The sequence below is a fragment of the Tympanuchus pallidicinctus genome, unplaced genomic scaffold (assembly GCF_026119805.1).
Source record: "Tympanuchus pallidicinctus isolate F22 unplaced genomic scaffold, pur_lepc_1.0 scaffold12, whole genome shotgun sequence".
Lineage (NCBI taxonomy): Eukaryota > Metazoa > Chordata > Aves > Galliformes > Phasianidae > Tympanuchus > Tympanuchus pallidicinctus.
Window position 1 is genome coordinate 11,993,011 of NW_026294637.1, and position 18,255 is coordinate 12,011,265.

At 34.2% G+C, this 18,255-nt stretch overlaps 1 protein-coding gene across 8 annotated transcripts in view; it reads right to left on the minus strand.

Moving 5' to 3' along the window:
- WDR72 (WD repeat domain 72) overlaps nucleotides 1-18,255 on the minus strand; it is a 106,312-nt gene that overhangs the window by 38,934 nt on the left and 49,123 nt on the right. For 7 of the 8 annotated variants that reach the window (XM_052671590.1, XM_052671591.1, XM_052671586.1 and 4 more), the window contains 4 exons: nucleotides 13,708-14,528; nucleotides 9,388-9,479; nucleotides 6,555-6,637; nucleotides 416-527 (listed from right to left, as the gene is read on the minus strand). In XM_052671590.1, the coding sequence (XP_052527550.1) occupies nucleotides 416-527; nucleotides 6,555-6,637; nucleotides 9,388-9,479; nucleotides 13,708-14,528 (1,108 nt within the window). The remainder of the gene's footprint in view (nucleotides 1-415; nucleotides 528-6,554; nucleotides 6,638-9,387; nucleotides 9,480-13,707; nucleotides 14,529-18,255) is intronic. The other variant, XR_008203661.1, reaches the window with a different exon arrangement.

Sequence of the window (18,255 nt, forward strand, 5' to 3'; positions counted from 1 at the left end):
ATGTCATGGAAAAGAAATTTGTAAAAATTTTAATGAGGTTTTACTGTTCCTATTTCAAGCACACTGCTTCCCTTATGTATTTACAATACCAGAATTACTGTTTGTAAGAAAAATTGCACAAGCAAGGAGACTTTATCTGTTCTTCTTTAATGTTGAGAGAATAGAAGTCCTTTAACTCCCCAGCAATTATTTGAAAAAAAACTATAGGCCTGCTAGGATCAGAAGTAGGTCAGTAAACTTGTCTTGTATGGTAATAATGTATCATGAACTCATTCTGCTAACTTCTTTTGAGTACTAGAAGATGTTCTGTTAAAGGAATATACCAATAAATTTTGTACTTATATGACAAAGTTTTTAACGTATTGCAAATTCATCTGATTAGCTTTCCCAGTCTTTGGCCATGTCTGCAACTTACCATTTCCATTCTCTAATATAGCCAATGGCTCTCTGCAGGCTGCTGTCTTTCTCAAGGTTGTCATAGTCCTCTGAACTTCTGCCAACAGCACTGCTTGCATTGCCTCAATAATCTGCCATAAATGCAAATTATTATTGGATGATACTGATAATTCAATTTCACAATTTTAAACAAATACTAGACAATGTTAAGACAGTTCCAGCAGATGCCATTAGAAAGGTAACTTTTACCATTAGACAGTGATAATCACGTGGCTCAATATGAATAACCAAATGTTAACTGGATAGCAGTAAAATGATGCAAGTTATGAATTGTGACTACTCTTCACAAATTAAACATTCATTTTCCTTAGTCTCAAAATTAGAACCAACAGTCTACTGCCTCTTCAATACAAGGGGGCCATTGCAATACTTGTTACTGAAGAAAATATCTTCATTTGTATGTTTGCAATAGTGATTTATGGACTGAATAAGAACCTCCTACTCTGATGTTTTCAGAAGTGTAACAATTTAGAAAGTAACGATTAGTTTGGTCTCTGAAAAATTTTGTTAATATTTTGCTATAAGTAGTAATCTCCTATTCCTCCAGCTTAATCATGTGAATACAATTTTTTTTGCCCAATACGAAGAGTAAAATTCCCCACTAACTCCTCTTATCCAAAAGAAACTGTTGTAAATATGGACAGCCTATAAATGGCACACGATACGTGTTGCACCACACACAGGCTTTAAGATAATGCAGTTTGTAAATGATATGGCAGAGTTACAATTTTTACTTGCCTTTGCTTAAGCAGAGAAGCCCAAGGAGAACTTGGGAAATTTTAAAACCTAAGGCATTTCTAAATCACATTGAAACCTTTCACAATGGACCCAGGTTTTTGCATTTCCTGGTCAATCTACATTTCAGCATAGCACAGAATGGCAGCACGTGTACCTTCTTTTAATTTATTATGTCTTACAGAGAGCAGATAAAGTTTCTCACCCCCTCACGTAGTCATTCTCAACTACAAGAAACTTACTGAAAGACAGAGAAAATATAAAGTTTCCAAGACAGCTTACACCATATAAATGTGAATTTAAGTTGCATATGAAAATAAGTTAAATATAGAATATTTATAATATAAATATATTTGTTCATTTTTATATTGTGTAAATTTATGTTAACAAATTAAATGCAGACTCCCTCAAACTGCCTGGAGGAGTTTCATCTCACTAATCAAGTATAGTGAATTCACAGGCCATCCTCAGTCACAGTTCTAGCCACTGTTATAAATTCAAATCATTAAACAGAACAAAGGCTTTTAGGTGTCCTTCATGACAAAATATCTTATTATAGACAAGAATACCCTGGTCAGGTCCACAGTGTGAAATTTCACAGCAAATGAACCCGGTTCTATGTACTGTTACATAGTGTAAACCTTCATCTTGTCATAATAGTACTTTATTTTACAAGGGAAACCAAAGGCAGTTTCCATTTCCTCACATCCATAAAACACTGAGCTTTGGTGATTACAGATCCTACTTTATATCAGACTCTTACAACGTATCTATAGTAATTAAGAGACTGAAGGCCTGAGAAGTTTTCATTGTCTTTAGAAAATTGTTGACAAAATGAATATTTCTGACAAGAATCACACAAGGAAATTGTGCACATTACCTATTTCTAGTGTTTTTTTGATCTGCTAAAAACATGCCACTAATTTGGATCAGATATTCATCATCTGTTCCATTGTTGTGTATGCCATCCAGGCAGCATTTGTAACATGTAATTTCCTCTAACATCTTAGAGTAGAATAAAAAACCTGTTCCAAATGGCACAACATGATATTGTGGAAGCACCTGTATGTCTCTGCAGGCAGCCTGTCTATCATTCTGTTGAATCCACATTACCACAGGGCTCGCTGTGGTTTCACGTTTGGTTTTGTTCTCTCACTGTGTTTTCCCCAGTAATCCATATACCTCATCTGACATTATCACAAAGTTTAAACACCTCATGAAGATTTACCTGTTTTTAACACAAAGCACATTTAAGTGAATAGTTTTAGTCTTTGACATTTTCCAGTCCACTCTTAGCACCCTTCTGGATTACATGTATTGGCTATCTTGTTGGCTAATGTGTTTTTATTATCCGTGATTGTGAAAGACGACAGAAATTATGCTTCTCTAAGGTTATACCTGATGAAGTATAAATAGCATATGTCCAACTACAAACAGAGATATTCAAGGGTAAAAGGCAATTGCCTGACTATCAGGGTCTGCAGCTGCAATACCAGAGAACAATTCAGAAAGATAAGTGAAAAGTTATATTGGCTTTCCTTTCTACTCCTAATCAATTATTTCCAGGCATTACTATTCTCTTTATAATGACTGGGCTTGATGAGAAAAGGCATTAGACATCACCCCTGGTTATTGCTCAGACCATAACCTCTGCAGGGTTGAGCCTTCCAGAAGCTGCCTCCCAGATACCTCCATAACAGTCACATCTGTGAGCAAAACCCTACAGATCAAAACATCAGACTTGCAGTACCCAATTTGCTTTCCTCTAATTTAAAGCTCCTACAGCAAGAACAGATAGATATATTGGGGAGGGAGGGGGGAGGTGGTGAAGGGCAGGAAGAAGAAGCTGTGACCTACCATGCACTAGCTGTAATGATTTTTTGAGCAGTTTTTGGGCGTAAATTAATTTCCTTCCTTCTAAAGCACAGTGGTATGGCTATACAGGGGATCTACTGGGCAGCAACTATCAAGAGAATTATTATTGTTTAGACACTAATAATGTAGTCAGTTGGCTACAGGTAAAGAATCAGGTACTGTAAAAAGAAATGCATTCAGAGCTTGTTAGGGAAATTATTGCAAACTTAAGCAACATCAATAGAGAAGATAGATCATCTTATCAGCAAGGTTCTTGAAATGAGATGATCTAACATTTTCAAGTAAAAATCTTTGTAAAATATTTCAGATTCATCCATCTTATTTTAGATATTAATAGAAATTAAGTAACTAAAATAACAAAAAAAATACAGATGTTCTGCATAAATTAATAGAAAGAGATGAGAAAGTCCAGAGTCCAAAAATCTGAACAGTTTCTATTGTGTCCATCTTTTCCCATAGATGAAAGAGGGAAGCTAAACCAACTACAATCCTCATGCACATGATTACTTCAGAGATTTAAATATGACATCATTAGTTTCCCTAAGGGGAGAATTACCTAGCTAAATGGCTAGCTAATTAGAGATAGTGCAAAGTTTCTTGCAAAGAACAGGAATACCTGCTGTGGGTTGGGGGGGGGAGGTTGTGAACATCCAAACCAGGACCCAAATGCTATACACTGAAGCTATATAAACTGTTTTTCTGATGATGATCCTGAATTAATACAGCCAAGTTCTAACAAGATCTTATTACTTGGGTTTATATATAAGAGGACAGTTTTAAAATTAGAACTGTCTCATGACCAGGTATATCTGAACTAGTAGGAACAGATGCAGCACTCCTATTGCTGATGAAGGTATTAGTAGTTGATGTGATTAAGCAGACATTTCCATATGGGTGTGCTACACCACAGTGCCCTGACAGCATCATACATAACACAGAGGCAAACTGCTGAGGACCCATAGACTGATGTGTGCCATACAAGTATGATAGACTGCTTGCATGCTGTCATGAATTGAATCCTTGTTTATAGAAGCAAAGACAGGAGACGTTTAAACATCTATCATTTAAAGGAGCCTAGGAATAGCAAAGGAATTATTTTAAAAGAAAGTGCCTGGTGGAAAAAAAAAATATATCCTTATCTCTGTTAGATTCAACTTGTGTGCTGCAGTTCGACCATTTACTAAATATTTCTTAGAAATCTTGTTTTAATGTGCATTCTTTGACATAAAAAGGTTTCATAAAGCACCAATAATATAATAATGTAGAATATAAAAATAAAATATAACCAAATAAGATAACATAGAGTAGCAGATTATTTTAAATATAGAAAAAGGACAACTAAGGGCAGAAGTACAATCACCGCTACCTCATTATTATGTATTTCAGGGCAAGTCATTGTGTGTGTGTGTGTGTGTGTGTGTGCATGCACACTTCTAAAAAGGCAGGGTAAGGTTGGAGTGTAGCAACAAAATGCTATATTTCACTTGAAGAACAGGAAAGCGCATTAAAATCAGTTGGGGAAAATTGTTGGAAAAATATTTTAAAAATACATGCATTTTTAAAGTTTAAGACAAAGACCCTCCCTTGGCCCTTCAGTTTCAATAAGTCAGTTAGTCAGTCAAGCCATGATCAATCATTTGCAGCAGGTTCTTTCCGTTTCCTTGCTTGCACAAAACCTGTTACAGTACAATAAGAAGATGAAGAATCAATAAATGGCAAGTCCTAGGAGTCATGTCTGAGAATCAGTATCCTCCACAAAAAAAAAATAAAATAAAATAAAAGAAGAAAACTTTTTTTAAAGCAGGGTAACTTGGGCTGGATGTACATGACTGCTTAATCAGGCTGTTCAGGATTTATACGTTGGCAATGGAATTGTTGGTGTATAAAGAGAGCGTTAATGCCATCCAATTATTGATAAAACAATCATTTTATGTAAGCCATGGGTAGCTGAATACTCGTTACTGTTGGTAACACAAATGATTTCAAATATTATATTTACAATTGCTTAAAGCAAACAAAAAACTGTGCTACAAAACTGGTTTGCAAAGATGGCTGCAGCTACAAACCACTGTCTGAATAATGTTAAAATGTGAGTAGAGCTCATAGCATGGTATTTGCAGTATTTCACAATTTCACTGGATATAAAATCTTTTCAGAAGAAAAAGATATGATGTAGCTTATTCCAAATCTTATCTTCCTGCAGACTAATCTCCTTTGGCAGATAAGACCATTAGCATTGTATAAATTGATCAGGCGCTAAATTCATCGGGAAATATAAATACATAGATCTTACATAATCAGCTATGCTGCAAATGCTAGTTTCATGACTATATAACTCTACTCCATAAAGAATTTTAGCAGCTGGTCAGGCCAGCAAGGGATTAAATGGATTTCACGTGACAATTGCAGCTATAGAAACTAAGTTATTATTTTCCTTTTTTTCATTAAAAAAAGATTCCAGAAAGAAAAAAATTACTATAAGAGAAGTGGGGCAGTTTGTGAGGGAAGAATGCTGAAATAATATGCAAGACATGTAGACAATGGAGATATGATAAATAACCGTTAAGTTCAAGATAAAATGTTGAATTCAACTGGATATATTTACAGAAACCATTAAAATCTTTCTCTAACAGAACAGAGATCTACCACCATGGTGCCATCCCTTGTGTCAGCCCTGGAAAATATTCGTTCAATTGAAAACAAGCAAAGAATTGCAGTCAATTTTAAAATTAGCATCATAAAATAGACCCTTTACAGTTATTTCCTTTTCTAGAGTAAAATCCCTTGTGGATGCAGTATCATGTCTTCAGTTTCCTAATTTTGAACGTTAATTGACTCATACATTTATTTAAATGCGTATTTCCAAAATTAAAAATGAATTCTACATTTCACTCTTCAGACTGCTTCATAGTTTCCTGTGAATTCTCAGGAAAAAACAATTTATCTCTACAGACATGGGATTTTTCACTAACACGAGCTTTCATTGACACACCTTCAACTGACCTGGAAACCTGTAACTTATATTGTTTTCTAGCTCATTCCTGAGGAGTGTTCTAATGCTATATATGGGATTAATTTTATGTCCCTTTAAGAATGCATTTTCTGTTTCCTGCATAATACATTAATGTATGATGATGCCCTTATTATAGCCTTTATAAGTTACATCTAGCCATCGAAGAACAGGTAATTCATCACTAAAACACAAGATAAAATATCATTAAGTATGCTTTGCTTGATAATTACTATTCATTCAGATTAAAGAACAGTTGCTTTCTCATATTTAAATATGTACTGAAAGGCAAGATAGTTTCATTAGTAGCATATCCCATACTGAAATTTTTACTGATTTTTGAAGATACTAATAACATGAGTTATGTGATATTTTTACCATACATTACTAACTATTGCACCGTATGAAAGATTCCAAATACTGAGGTCAATATTACCTAAGGATTTCATTATTGTAATTAGCACAGACTGTTTCCTACCTTTATAGACTGGTCACTCCAACAACAAATGAGTTTCAGCAGTGAAGCATTCGCAAAATCAGAGGAACGGCGTCTACTCTTATCTAAAAAACATGCGTGATTTATGAACTGACAGAATACACAGTTGACAAAAAGAAGGATACTTCACATTTTGAATTTTTCACTTCAGCAACATAATGATTCAGCGAAAATAATTTCTCAGAAAACATTTTTATCTCATAACATAAGCATAAGGCATGCATACATTTATTCTCATCCAACATCATTTTGGCTCATTTTGTTTACAGTGATCTAATTATTTGCAAAGAGAGCAAACCCATCATGGCTTTTAAACATACTATACTATGTATAATCTAATGGTTAATTTAGAAGAGATCTATGCAACTGTGCAAATTTATACAAACCCAGGAATTTATGCTTTGTGACTAGGAAGTCTTTGAGCATTTCAGTGTTCATTTTGCAGACTTGTACCAAGATCCTTCAAACAAATTAAATTTGAAGTTTATAGGATATGTTTCACATTGGACAAGGCTAAGTATGAAAGAACTGAAAATCTTTTTTTTTTTTTTAATTAGTCAAAAATCAACCAAATCTAGAAGAATCAAAGCTATAATACCCAGATTACTAGGTAAAAATGTAATTCTCCTCATTTGATCCTTTTTAAGTGTATGACAATAAGAAAGAGAAAACAGGCTCAGATGGAAAAACATAATTCTATTCTACATATATTGCTCCCACTTCCAGCTTGCAGCAAATTTACCTTAATTCAATGAAAAGCGTATCTACAGATTCTGTAATGCGGTATGCTCATAAAATGAGCTGTTCCACAGTTTTAAAGTTGCTTATACAAAGAAAAACAATCAGAGCATTGACAGTTTTTTATTATTCATGCTATTATGAGGTGGTGGATCCTCTGAACTTGGAGAAGAAGCTGACGAAGAAACTAGGAATAGCTATGTTTTGGTCTTTTCTACATCCAGTGCTTATTACAGGATTCTCTTCCTCAAGATCTATAAAATGATGTAACCTACAGTTTTAAAGAAAATACCTATACTTTCAAGTTGTAAGATCAGAAAATCATTTTCATACACTTCTGCAGTTTCCAATTTCTACGCGTGACTTTGTCCTTCTGTATAGAACAACTAAGAATCTGTCCACCACATTTCATTACGTTCTTTCTCTTTTGTTAATACTTTTCAGATTTGGAGCATGTAACTATGGTTTTTTGCTAGGTAAATTCTACAACAACTTGTATGTTTCTTTACCAATAAACAGTAAAGTCTAAGCAAAAATACACTGAATTACATTTTGTGCAGTTAATCTGCCCAATTTGCTTTTCTGCTTACGGGCAACAATATTTGTCTGTGGTGAAGGATGTCAAATAATTGCAAGCAAAACTGGAGGGCTGCTAGTTATGAAATGTATTCCATATATTTGTGTATGGCTTCTATTATTATACATTGACTTTTTAGATGCTTTCTAAAGTAAAGCACAATTTAAACTATAAGCATTTAAACATCACGTGTTCAGTCCACTTCTTCCTCATTTAGACTTCAATAGAGAAATGTCACACATCTCAGGACTTTGCTATGAGGTTCCTTGCCAGGCATAAATCAAGCAAATTAGTTGTACATTCTTTTGAATCCAGACACTAATATCTGAATGCCAATACAATATAATGTCTTGAAAACAGGAAACTGATTTGGTTTTGGCAACTCTAAGTGTTAAAGTATCACCAAAATTCACAAGCAACCTAAACACACAACACAACCATCCATCCACTGAGATGGTTCTTACTAGCTGATAGAAGAGCTAACCTGAAGCAGTTCTATTGTAAACAAAGTGATCTTTCAACAAGCATCCCTGAGATTGAAAAAGAGTACAGGAAACAGTATCCTATCCAACGTTATCTTCTGCTCTCATCCAAGCAGACTTCAGCTTTATGTCCATGTATGTAAAAATACATTGAAGGATCCTGTTCTAATGTGACTTTGTCTTTAATATTTTAGTAATCTCTACTTCTGTGCAATTTATCCATTTACTTTTTATCATCCCTTAACTTCTTTTTTCTAGCAAGTATTTTTGCTATCATCACAAGTTATATCACATAATAATTACAGCATGTCTAAGAGAGAAGAAAAGATACAATAAAAGATGATTTAGATGGGGTTTTCAAGGCTTATTTACATACCAGAAGGTCAAGCCATTACTTAAAAGAGTTCATGTTAGCAGTTTAGACAGGACTTAACCTATAACAGGAACACTATCTGCTAGGTAGCATATTGTGAAAAATCTACATTCCAGCTTCTATTCTTTGGTTCACTGCATGCTGTAAGAACAAATTTACAGTGGCCTGCAAGCCAAGATCAGTGAATGACTGTCTATGGGACATTAGCATGAAGAGATTACTTTATTTTGCCTTAAGCCAAAAGTCTAAGGGCATTATTGAACAGTCAAGATAACCCTCACATTACTAAGGCAACAGTTTGCTTGAAGGGTTGTATATATTGCAGGGTGGGCATGTAACAGTGCTGAGGGAGATGGGGGAGGGTAAAGATGACCATTTCATTATATTTCAGTTTTTCAGATAACTAGAAAATATCTTAAGAAATTCAGCTAATGTGTTTTGCCACATAAAATGTTTCCTTGAATACAGCATTGCTTATCATTCTACATGCTTTTGTATGTAAAAATGATACTCACAAAAGAAAAGAACAGATTAATACAATTTCTTTATGAACATCATTAAAACTAAAGAATATATATATATATATTCATTATTGAAGATAAGCAATATATTTTAGCTAGTACTGCCATATTTCCATATACTTACTGCGTGGTAACTCTCCATAGAAACTGGGAAATGAAGATATGGCTGCTTCCACATTTTGCCATTTGCTGTGTACAGATTCTGGTTGCTGTAGGCTGAAAGAATATGAAACTTGAATAAAATCTGAACATACAAAAATTTTATGTTTGATTAAAGGTGGATATTCATAGAGTCACAGAATGTCTTGGATTGGAAGGGACCTCAGGAATATCAAGTTTCAACCCCAGTCACAGGCAGGTTTGCCAGCCACTAGATCAAGTACTAGATTGGATTGCCCAGGGCCCCATCCAACCCCGCCTTGAACATCTCTAGGCACAGACTACCCACAAGCTCTTTGGGCAACTTGTTACAGCACTTTACCACCCCCTCAGTGAAAAACTTCCCTTAACATCTAATCTAAATGTTCTTACTACCTATTTCACTTACGTATGTTATAATTTCTCTTCAAGAATAATTTGAATTTTTCACCCTCAACTTGCTATTGAAACAGTCAAATATCCACAAGTCCAAGACCATCATCTAGATGCAGGAACTATACATACAACCCAAAATATTTTGATTATGACTTTAACATGATGTAAAGAATTGCATTAAGATAAAATTTTCATGCAGTATTTGGGTCATCTTTCTATTACATAGCATAAAAGTCTAAAAGCGATAGCTTTATTTTATAAGTCTTTCAGAGTTCTAAATTTTCATTTAGAATATGGCTGCGATACTTGGGATTTTGATACAGAGCTAGAACTTAGGAGACTAACATGTATATGAATACCTCCTTAGGAAAACCCTTCAGTACTTGTCTCTGACTAATTCAAGAATGTAATGAAAAAAAAGAATGAAAACAGAAGAAAGCAAGGGAAAAGCCTTTCTGAACTCTTACACTATTTTAAACAATGTTCTAAATACTTTTCCATAGAGACTCTGAAGTTATAGCATTTAAAAATATTTCATCTTTAAAAATCAACTAGTAAGTTGTACTGTTACAAGAACTTCATGATACTAAACTCTGAAAACTGTCAGCTTGAGCGCTGTTATAGACACAGATATCAAAACGAAGATCTTGTGATAGCTTTTTCCTTTTTATATCCCACTTTTATAATGACATTTTTATGCAAGTTCCTTCATTTTCACAACTGTGATCAAATTGCAAAAAATTGCAGATTCAAAAACATCTTCATGAATAATAGTTTATAGACTCATCTCCAACTTCTTCCAAAATCATGCTTTTCATACTTTTTTCTTCTTTGGATTGCAAACTGTTTTGTGAAATGCTCAAATCCTGTTGAAAGATACTATTTTTTATTTGTTTTTAAATATTTAAATAAATATTTATTAATTTATTAATATTTAAATAAATATTTAAATATTTATATTTTATTTGTTTTTAAAACAGTTTAGTACTGGTTTGATAGCATGTTCAAAACATGTAATTCACTGTTCATTGTTTTCACATCCCAACAATTTTATTCATGCAGTCGGGTAGACAATATTAGACCAATATACTACATCCTGAAACTTACTGATTGAAGTCATTACCTGAATTGAAGTCATTACAAAAGGTCATCAAGAGTTCTTCAGCCCATGTTAACAGAGGGTGCTTAACAGTCAAATTCATGGTTTAAGCAGAAACAGAAACACACACATGCTGACAAAGACAGAATTTCTGCTCAAAATAAGATTATTTTCAACCAAGAATACCAATAATATATGAACTGCATTTTTCTAGTTTTGATTCTCCAGATTAAAAGTGTATTTACTTAACAGAAAAGAAAATCCTTTTGCTCTCCTTTTGTAATAAAATCAGATATGCCAAAGAAATTTAAGTTTTATTATTGTATTCCCTGGATCTAGGCACAGTTGTCTGTCAATGAAATAATTCTCCCTATAGACCAATGAGTATTTCATTGCCACATGCAAAGAGATACAGCATTAGCAGAAGAAAGTTAGAATCCTGAAATCGTAAACCACAAGGCCATGGTAGCATTGTAGTAGTAACATACCTAGACATCCAGCTACAATGCTAGAAATAAATGTGCTTATCTATTAATATGAAATTGGGCAAGAATTTGAATACCAGCTACATACATATTAAGTATTTACTCACTGGCTAGTCTGTACACATTTTTTTAACCTGCTCTGAACTTAAATGTTATAAAGCTTCACATTTCTTGGATTTGTACTCATGTGCCAACAGAAAATAAACTTTCACAGGATGGAAGGTTATATAGCTGTGAAAATGAAAATACTGAAAAGATAGAAGAATCCTGACTAAAGAAATTGAAATTGCTTTTTATCTTCCATATTAGTAATTGAGCTAGTAAGAGTTGTGTTACTGCAGTAATAATTAGTAGATCAGGACCCTTGCAAGCTGTATAAAACATCTTACTAACTTCTTCAGTAAATGCTGCAGCAAATTAAAATTCAGTATTTAGTTTTTCCCTTGAGCATGCAGTAGTTTTAACTAAATCAACTGCTGGAGCAAGTGTGGCTACTTTGCACTTTTAGAAAGCAAATTGTAGAAAGTCACATGTTCTTACTTTCTTTCAAACTCTTAAAGATGCAAAGTGCATTATTGTACCACAACTCAACATAAACAAAGCTCATTTCAATCTTGAATACAAAGTGAACAATGAAAGGATATATCATACAGGAAGATTTCAAGAATAAATTAACATCAACTGTGATAATTCCCTCAGAGAAATCATAGAGGAAAAAGTTAAATGAATGATGAATCTCAGTATCACATTAAATAAATAGTCCTATTCATGCTATGCTTAGAATTAGGGGACAAAAAAAAGAGGGAAAGGAAACTTACAGACCACATATCAAATATTTTGTAACAGTTTTTGCAATATATGGGAAAAAAATACAGTCTGAAGAAAGAGCCATGATGAGAAAAATACTTCGTCATCAGCAGTACAGAGGAAAAGGCCGGGTGACTAGAGCCTTTCAGGTCTGTGCTGATTCACCTCATGTAGTCTAGTTCTGATCTAGTTCCCTGAAAAAGAGTGCTATCCTTCTATATTAGGAAAAGAAAAAAGCTTCTTCTCAGTTATTTTCCAGATGTGTGAGAGACAAAGAATAAAGAAGGAAAAGCCTCTAAACTTAGTATGAGTGTGCAAGTACAGCCAGGACAAAAAGAGGAATGTTATTTCTTACAGCACATATTATTCCTGCTAAGGAGAGCAAAAGGAAAATTCGAAGCTTAAAAATACACATAAATATTACATAACAATTTAAAAAAAAAAAAACAAAAAAACAAAAAACAAAGCATAGGGAGAAACTCAAGAGCTCTTATTCAGATGAGGTCATTTTTTTCTATACAGCTTTCATAATTTTATGGAAGAGATGTTCCAAATACAGAGTTTATGCCTGGCAAAATGTTCAAATCTAAAATGTTTCTGTATTTATACATCTCTGCCAGAGCATTGTACAACAAAGTGCAAACAAATTTTGTTTGTACAAAAAGAAATTGAAGTCCAATCTGGAATCCTGGAAATATCATTTTGTGTAACATCTTGCATTGAGTATGGAACAGCAGGCAATGTAATAAGCAAGAAGAGCAATTGAGAAATCCATGTTTGTCTTGTAGGATCTTGCATATCTCCTGAGGCATCTTGAACGCCTACAGCTTTGTGGAAGATGCACAGTCCTTTGCAGCACAAGGATCAATATTTTTTGTTCTTCCTATTGCCTCTAGGCTATAGCATCAACAACACTGAAGTTAATTGTCCCGAAAATACTAAATACAGACCAACATAGGTTTTCTGAATGACAACAGTCTGTGGACAGACAATATCCATTGCCTGATTAGTATGCTCTATTTGGCTGTGTCAAATAATGTTGAGCATGCTATTTTTTTTCCCCTTAATGCTGAAAGAAGCACTAAGTCAATTAAATTTGTTTTGAGTAACAAATGCTATTTGGGATCGTTCTTACAACACGAGAATATTACTTCAGATAGGATAACTAGGACAGATTGTTTTTGGCTCACATTTTGTTTATCTATGAAGACAGGGTAAGTATATTACAGGAAGTGAAAGTCAACACAGCGCAAATGTGTTAATGCGTCCAAATATGTCTTAGGAGACCTCATTACTCTCTTTAAACTCTGAGAAAAAGCATTCCTTCTGAAAGACAGGATGTGAAGTTGGATAGATCTAATTCTTCTTCAGATGAAACAAGTTTACTCATCAGCTAAATAGAAAAACAGATATTTAACTTTCTTGCAACCTCCTTTCATTTTAAGAGCATTCTACAAAACAAAGCTCTAGAAGAAGAAAGCAATTTGCTGTTAAGGAAGAAAAGACAAGATTTTCTTACCTTTCAATTTGACTCGTATATGCTGAAGGCATGTTAAAAACTCTGTTGATTAAAAGTATTCTGCTTAATAAGAAAAAAATTATTTCAGCTCCCTTTGTTCCGTAAACATTATTCACTGCTCCATCTTTCTCACCAGTGTGCCCTTCGGTTGCGGCAAGGTACTTGTTTGATAAATCAAGCACTCTTTTTGAAAACAAGTTGCTTGAAGTGTGTTCTTCCAGCACACCACCATCAGTACATTTCCATCCCGGCAACATTAATGAGAGGTGGCTTTCATTTGACACAAGTCCAAAAGCAACCGGGCTCTGCAGCCTTAAGATATCTAATTGCCCAACACAAAGATTATCTATTTCTTTATCTACACCCCAGGGTAAGAGACATGACAAAAGCAGTTTAGCTGTATCTGTGGTGATGTTCACATCAATGTTTCCTGATGGCTGCATTTTAGTCTTTCTTGAACTCTTCATTTTTTTCTGTCTTTTTATGCCACCACTTTCTTCCAAAGGCCTAATTGTGTTAGAATCTATATTGACCTGGTTTGCACAAACAGTACCTACTTGTCCATCCACTGACAATGTGAACCCAGCAGTTTTATTTCTTTTTAATGTTAGCGCTCTTTTCTCAATAGTACTTTTGGCTCTTTCTAGAGCATCATAATTGTGGAATGAATTTGATGACTTCAATCCACAGAGTTGAGATGACAGCAGAATATCCACAAGTTTTTCCAGATCAAATAAGAGAACATGAAAGTTTGCGTTGTTCCATTTTGTCTTAACTGGTAAAACAGTAAAGGGCTGTTGAATAAGGCTGTTATCTGTTACCTGAAAGAAAAATATTTAGCATTTAAACAATTCCATAGTATTTTGTAGTTTTGGAGATATCAGCAAAGTTGCACAAGAAATAGGCTAAATCCACTACATCCCCCATTAAGTTCAACATAATTGCATTTATTCACTTGCTACTTCAGAACAAGATTTTTCTTTTAAATAGTTTATGCAAAGTGACATGCTTTTAAATATTGTAATCAAGATTCTCTAATGACTTTGAAATATAGAATAGTCCAATACATTTTTATTGCAGAAGTCAAAATACATACTTTTTTTGAGACACACTTCAGATGCTTTTGTAGAAAAGCAACTACTTTAGTTCACAGAAATCACTGTGACTCACTTTGCCAAAGGGAGCTTTCTGAATGTGCTAAGAGAATCACCAAGTGTTAAAGTCAAATTTTGAGATGGTGACAAAACGGCTATCAGAATCCTGATTTATTTGTTAAAGAAGTACTTCTATCTTCAGGAAACAGCAGACATGAGTATAAACTTCATTTTGATTCCTTTACCTTTTTTCTTTAAGCATTTACAACTCATATGCTTTTATTGTCCTGCACTAGCCTATGCTCTCAGTACTGTGTTCATACTAGGGATCTTTACAATCATAGAATCACAGAATGGACAGGGTTGGAAGGGACCTCAAGCATCATGAATCTCCAACCCCTCTGCCACAGGCAGGGCCACCAACCTCCCCATTCAACACTAGACTAGGCTGCCCAGGGCCCCATCCAATCTGGCCTTGAACACCTCCAGGAAGGGGGCATCCACGACCTGCCTGCAGCACCTCACCACTCTCGGTAAAGAATTTCCCCCTGACATCCAACCTAAATCTCCCCTCCCTCAACTTAAAACCATTTCCCATTAGCAAGCACGTGCAAGAAGAAACATAACAAAGGAGCAAATTTTCAGCCCAGTGAAGCTTTTGTAGAGAGGCAACAGTGTCAGAGGAAAACAGGATTTTCTAGATCATTTAATTTCTATTGTGACAATCAGAAATACTCTACCAGTGCAAATTAAGAGCTGTTTCTGCTATGCGTATGAGCTGAATCTTACAATAAACCATCAGATATTAGTTAAAAAAAAGAAAAATTGACAGCTAAATTTAGCTTGATAATGATGTTAACCATTTTCATTCAAGAGTACTCTTTACATAACTCCTTTTACATTACGAACAAGTTTTGTAGGATTAATTGTTCCTGATCTGTTACAAGAAACAAACAAACAAGAAAACCACAAACAAAACTTTTGACCCTATTTATTCAACAAGTTATTTGACTATTTAGTTTGGAGTAATAAGATGACCCGATGTTCTGTTAATTAGTGAATGATATTAAAAACAAATGAAAACACACTCTAAATACAAAACATTAAGCCTCTCTATGGAGATCCTTAGATAAACAACGGGTTATAGCATAATGTTCATGCTTTTTTTTTCCCCCCCACCATCTCTTCCCTTTAAAAAAAATATTGTAGTTAAGCATTAGGATTATTTTCCATCTTTAATTATACTGCTTCCTAACACTCAGGTAAAGTACACACTGGAATTCACAAACTAGTTCTGAAATAAACAGAAGATTCATACATTTCTGTCTGTTTTATACACTTATATTTTGTTGATTCACATTTAGAAGCTTTTAGGAAAAATCGCCATTCGAACTAGAAAATATCTTGACAGTGTCAATTGGTTGAGGAATCTGGTGATGCTACTGGGCGTGAGGTCACAATAAATGTTTATTGGCAATTCGAAAGCTTATTGACATTGATCCTAAAAGCATCTACCAAGTTGTCTTAGCTCTCTGCAATAGGCATTTCATTTCAGTGAAAGCAGTGGACATCTAAAGCTACAAACATAAAACACTATTTAGGACATATGGACAAGCTATTCTCTCTAACATAAGATGACAGAAAATGGAAGGAAGCCCATAAAAATAACTGAACTAGAGTGCTGGGAATAACATCTGATGATGGTTATTGAAAAGTAGATTAAGTTATTTACATTCTGAATGGTGTATTTGTTAAAGTTCCACAAGTGTTTTACAAAACTAGATTTATTGGCTACAAATAGGTATTGTCATTAATTATTATTATTATTTTTATAATAAACACATGAAGAGTTTAATAATGGCATCAGAAAGTAGGCTAACAGCAGCAATAACAAAGAATGGACTGCCTCTGAGCCATGTGGTCTAAGAGTTCTCCCTGTTGTCATCACACAGGTCTTGCTTTTTTTTTTTTTTTTTTTTTTTTGACAATTTTTGTTCAATGCAGTTTTATTTAAAGTTTGAAAGACAGTCCTGGGTTAATGTGATCACATTCTATATCCAAATATCAAGCTATTTAAGCCTTATTCCCCAAATGAATTTCAAATTATTACATTAAGAAGTCCTCCAATAATACAAAGGCTTCCTTCAGTTCTGCAAGTTAAGTGACAACTCTGTGTTGTACTACTAAGCATAACCCACAGATTTTGATAATCACCAATTTCAAAGGACAGTATAGAGATCTCCTCTTTTTCTAATTCACCCTTGCTAATTAAAAAAATTATTTTTCATATAGCCTACCTTCTGACTCTTCAGTGATGAATACACCAGCTTTCTTTTACCTACATCCATTAGTAGCAATTAGGAAGATTACTTTTAACGGTCTTCTGAAAACTATTGTAGGGACAAAGCTTTTCATGGTTTTAATAACTTGATCTAGATTTTAAAATCTAGCTACTGTCCTTTTCATCACTGTCAAAGTGTGTGACTCTAAAACAATTATGAACATTCAGACGCTCCGCTTGACTTGTTTATAAGAATTAGCTGAATACGCTCTCCTTCTGCATCACTTGCAATAAGTTTAAGAAATTTATCTGAAGTATATCTGTACCAGCCAAGAAAGACAAATTTCTAAAAAAATAAACATTTTCATGAAGTGTAAAAACTGAAACACAAAGTTAAAAGTGTTTTCATTGTCATAACATAGCTAACTCATTGTTTTAAATCTAAAACTAAGAAGTAGCAAGTACTTCATTTTTATCTGAAAATGGTGTCATCGTGCATCATTCCAAAAGCACCATCAACCATTTCAGCTAAAATGTTTCCTAGTCACAAAGTACCAAACAAAGCTTTTAAAGACTTACAAAATCTTATTTTAAACATTCCCAATCCCAGTGTAAGAGTGCTGCCACCACCATCCAAACCAGCAAAACAACATTAGATGCTAAAGTTCAGTAGTGAGGCCAGATATCCCTCATTCAAAAAAAAAACCAAACCAAAGCTTTTCACATCAATGACATTCATGCTAGCAATTAGAATTCAGAATATTTTGCTTCTAGGAGAAGCTTGCATTCACTGAGAGTGTTCCCTTTGAGCCTTCACCTGTGAGCTTTTAAAGAAGCATGGCTACAGACCAAAACGATACCACATTCATGAATCTCTTGAGCGTCGTTTCTGACTGAAGCACAGCTTTCCATATCTAAGAAAGAACAGGGATTCAGGAAGGCTTTGAAATGGTAAGTTACATTCTGTGCATAGAAACTATAAGATAAGAGATCCCTCATTTGCTGCTAAAGGTATTATAACCAGGACACAAGCCATTGCAACAAACTGAAAAATCTCTCATTTCTTTTGACATGGAATCCCTTCCTGCTCTTGGAAGATTATTCTTTTACACTCCTCCTTCTCCCTTTTTCAAATCTTTATCAAATCACCTTAGCACCAGGACAGTATTTTTT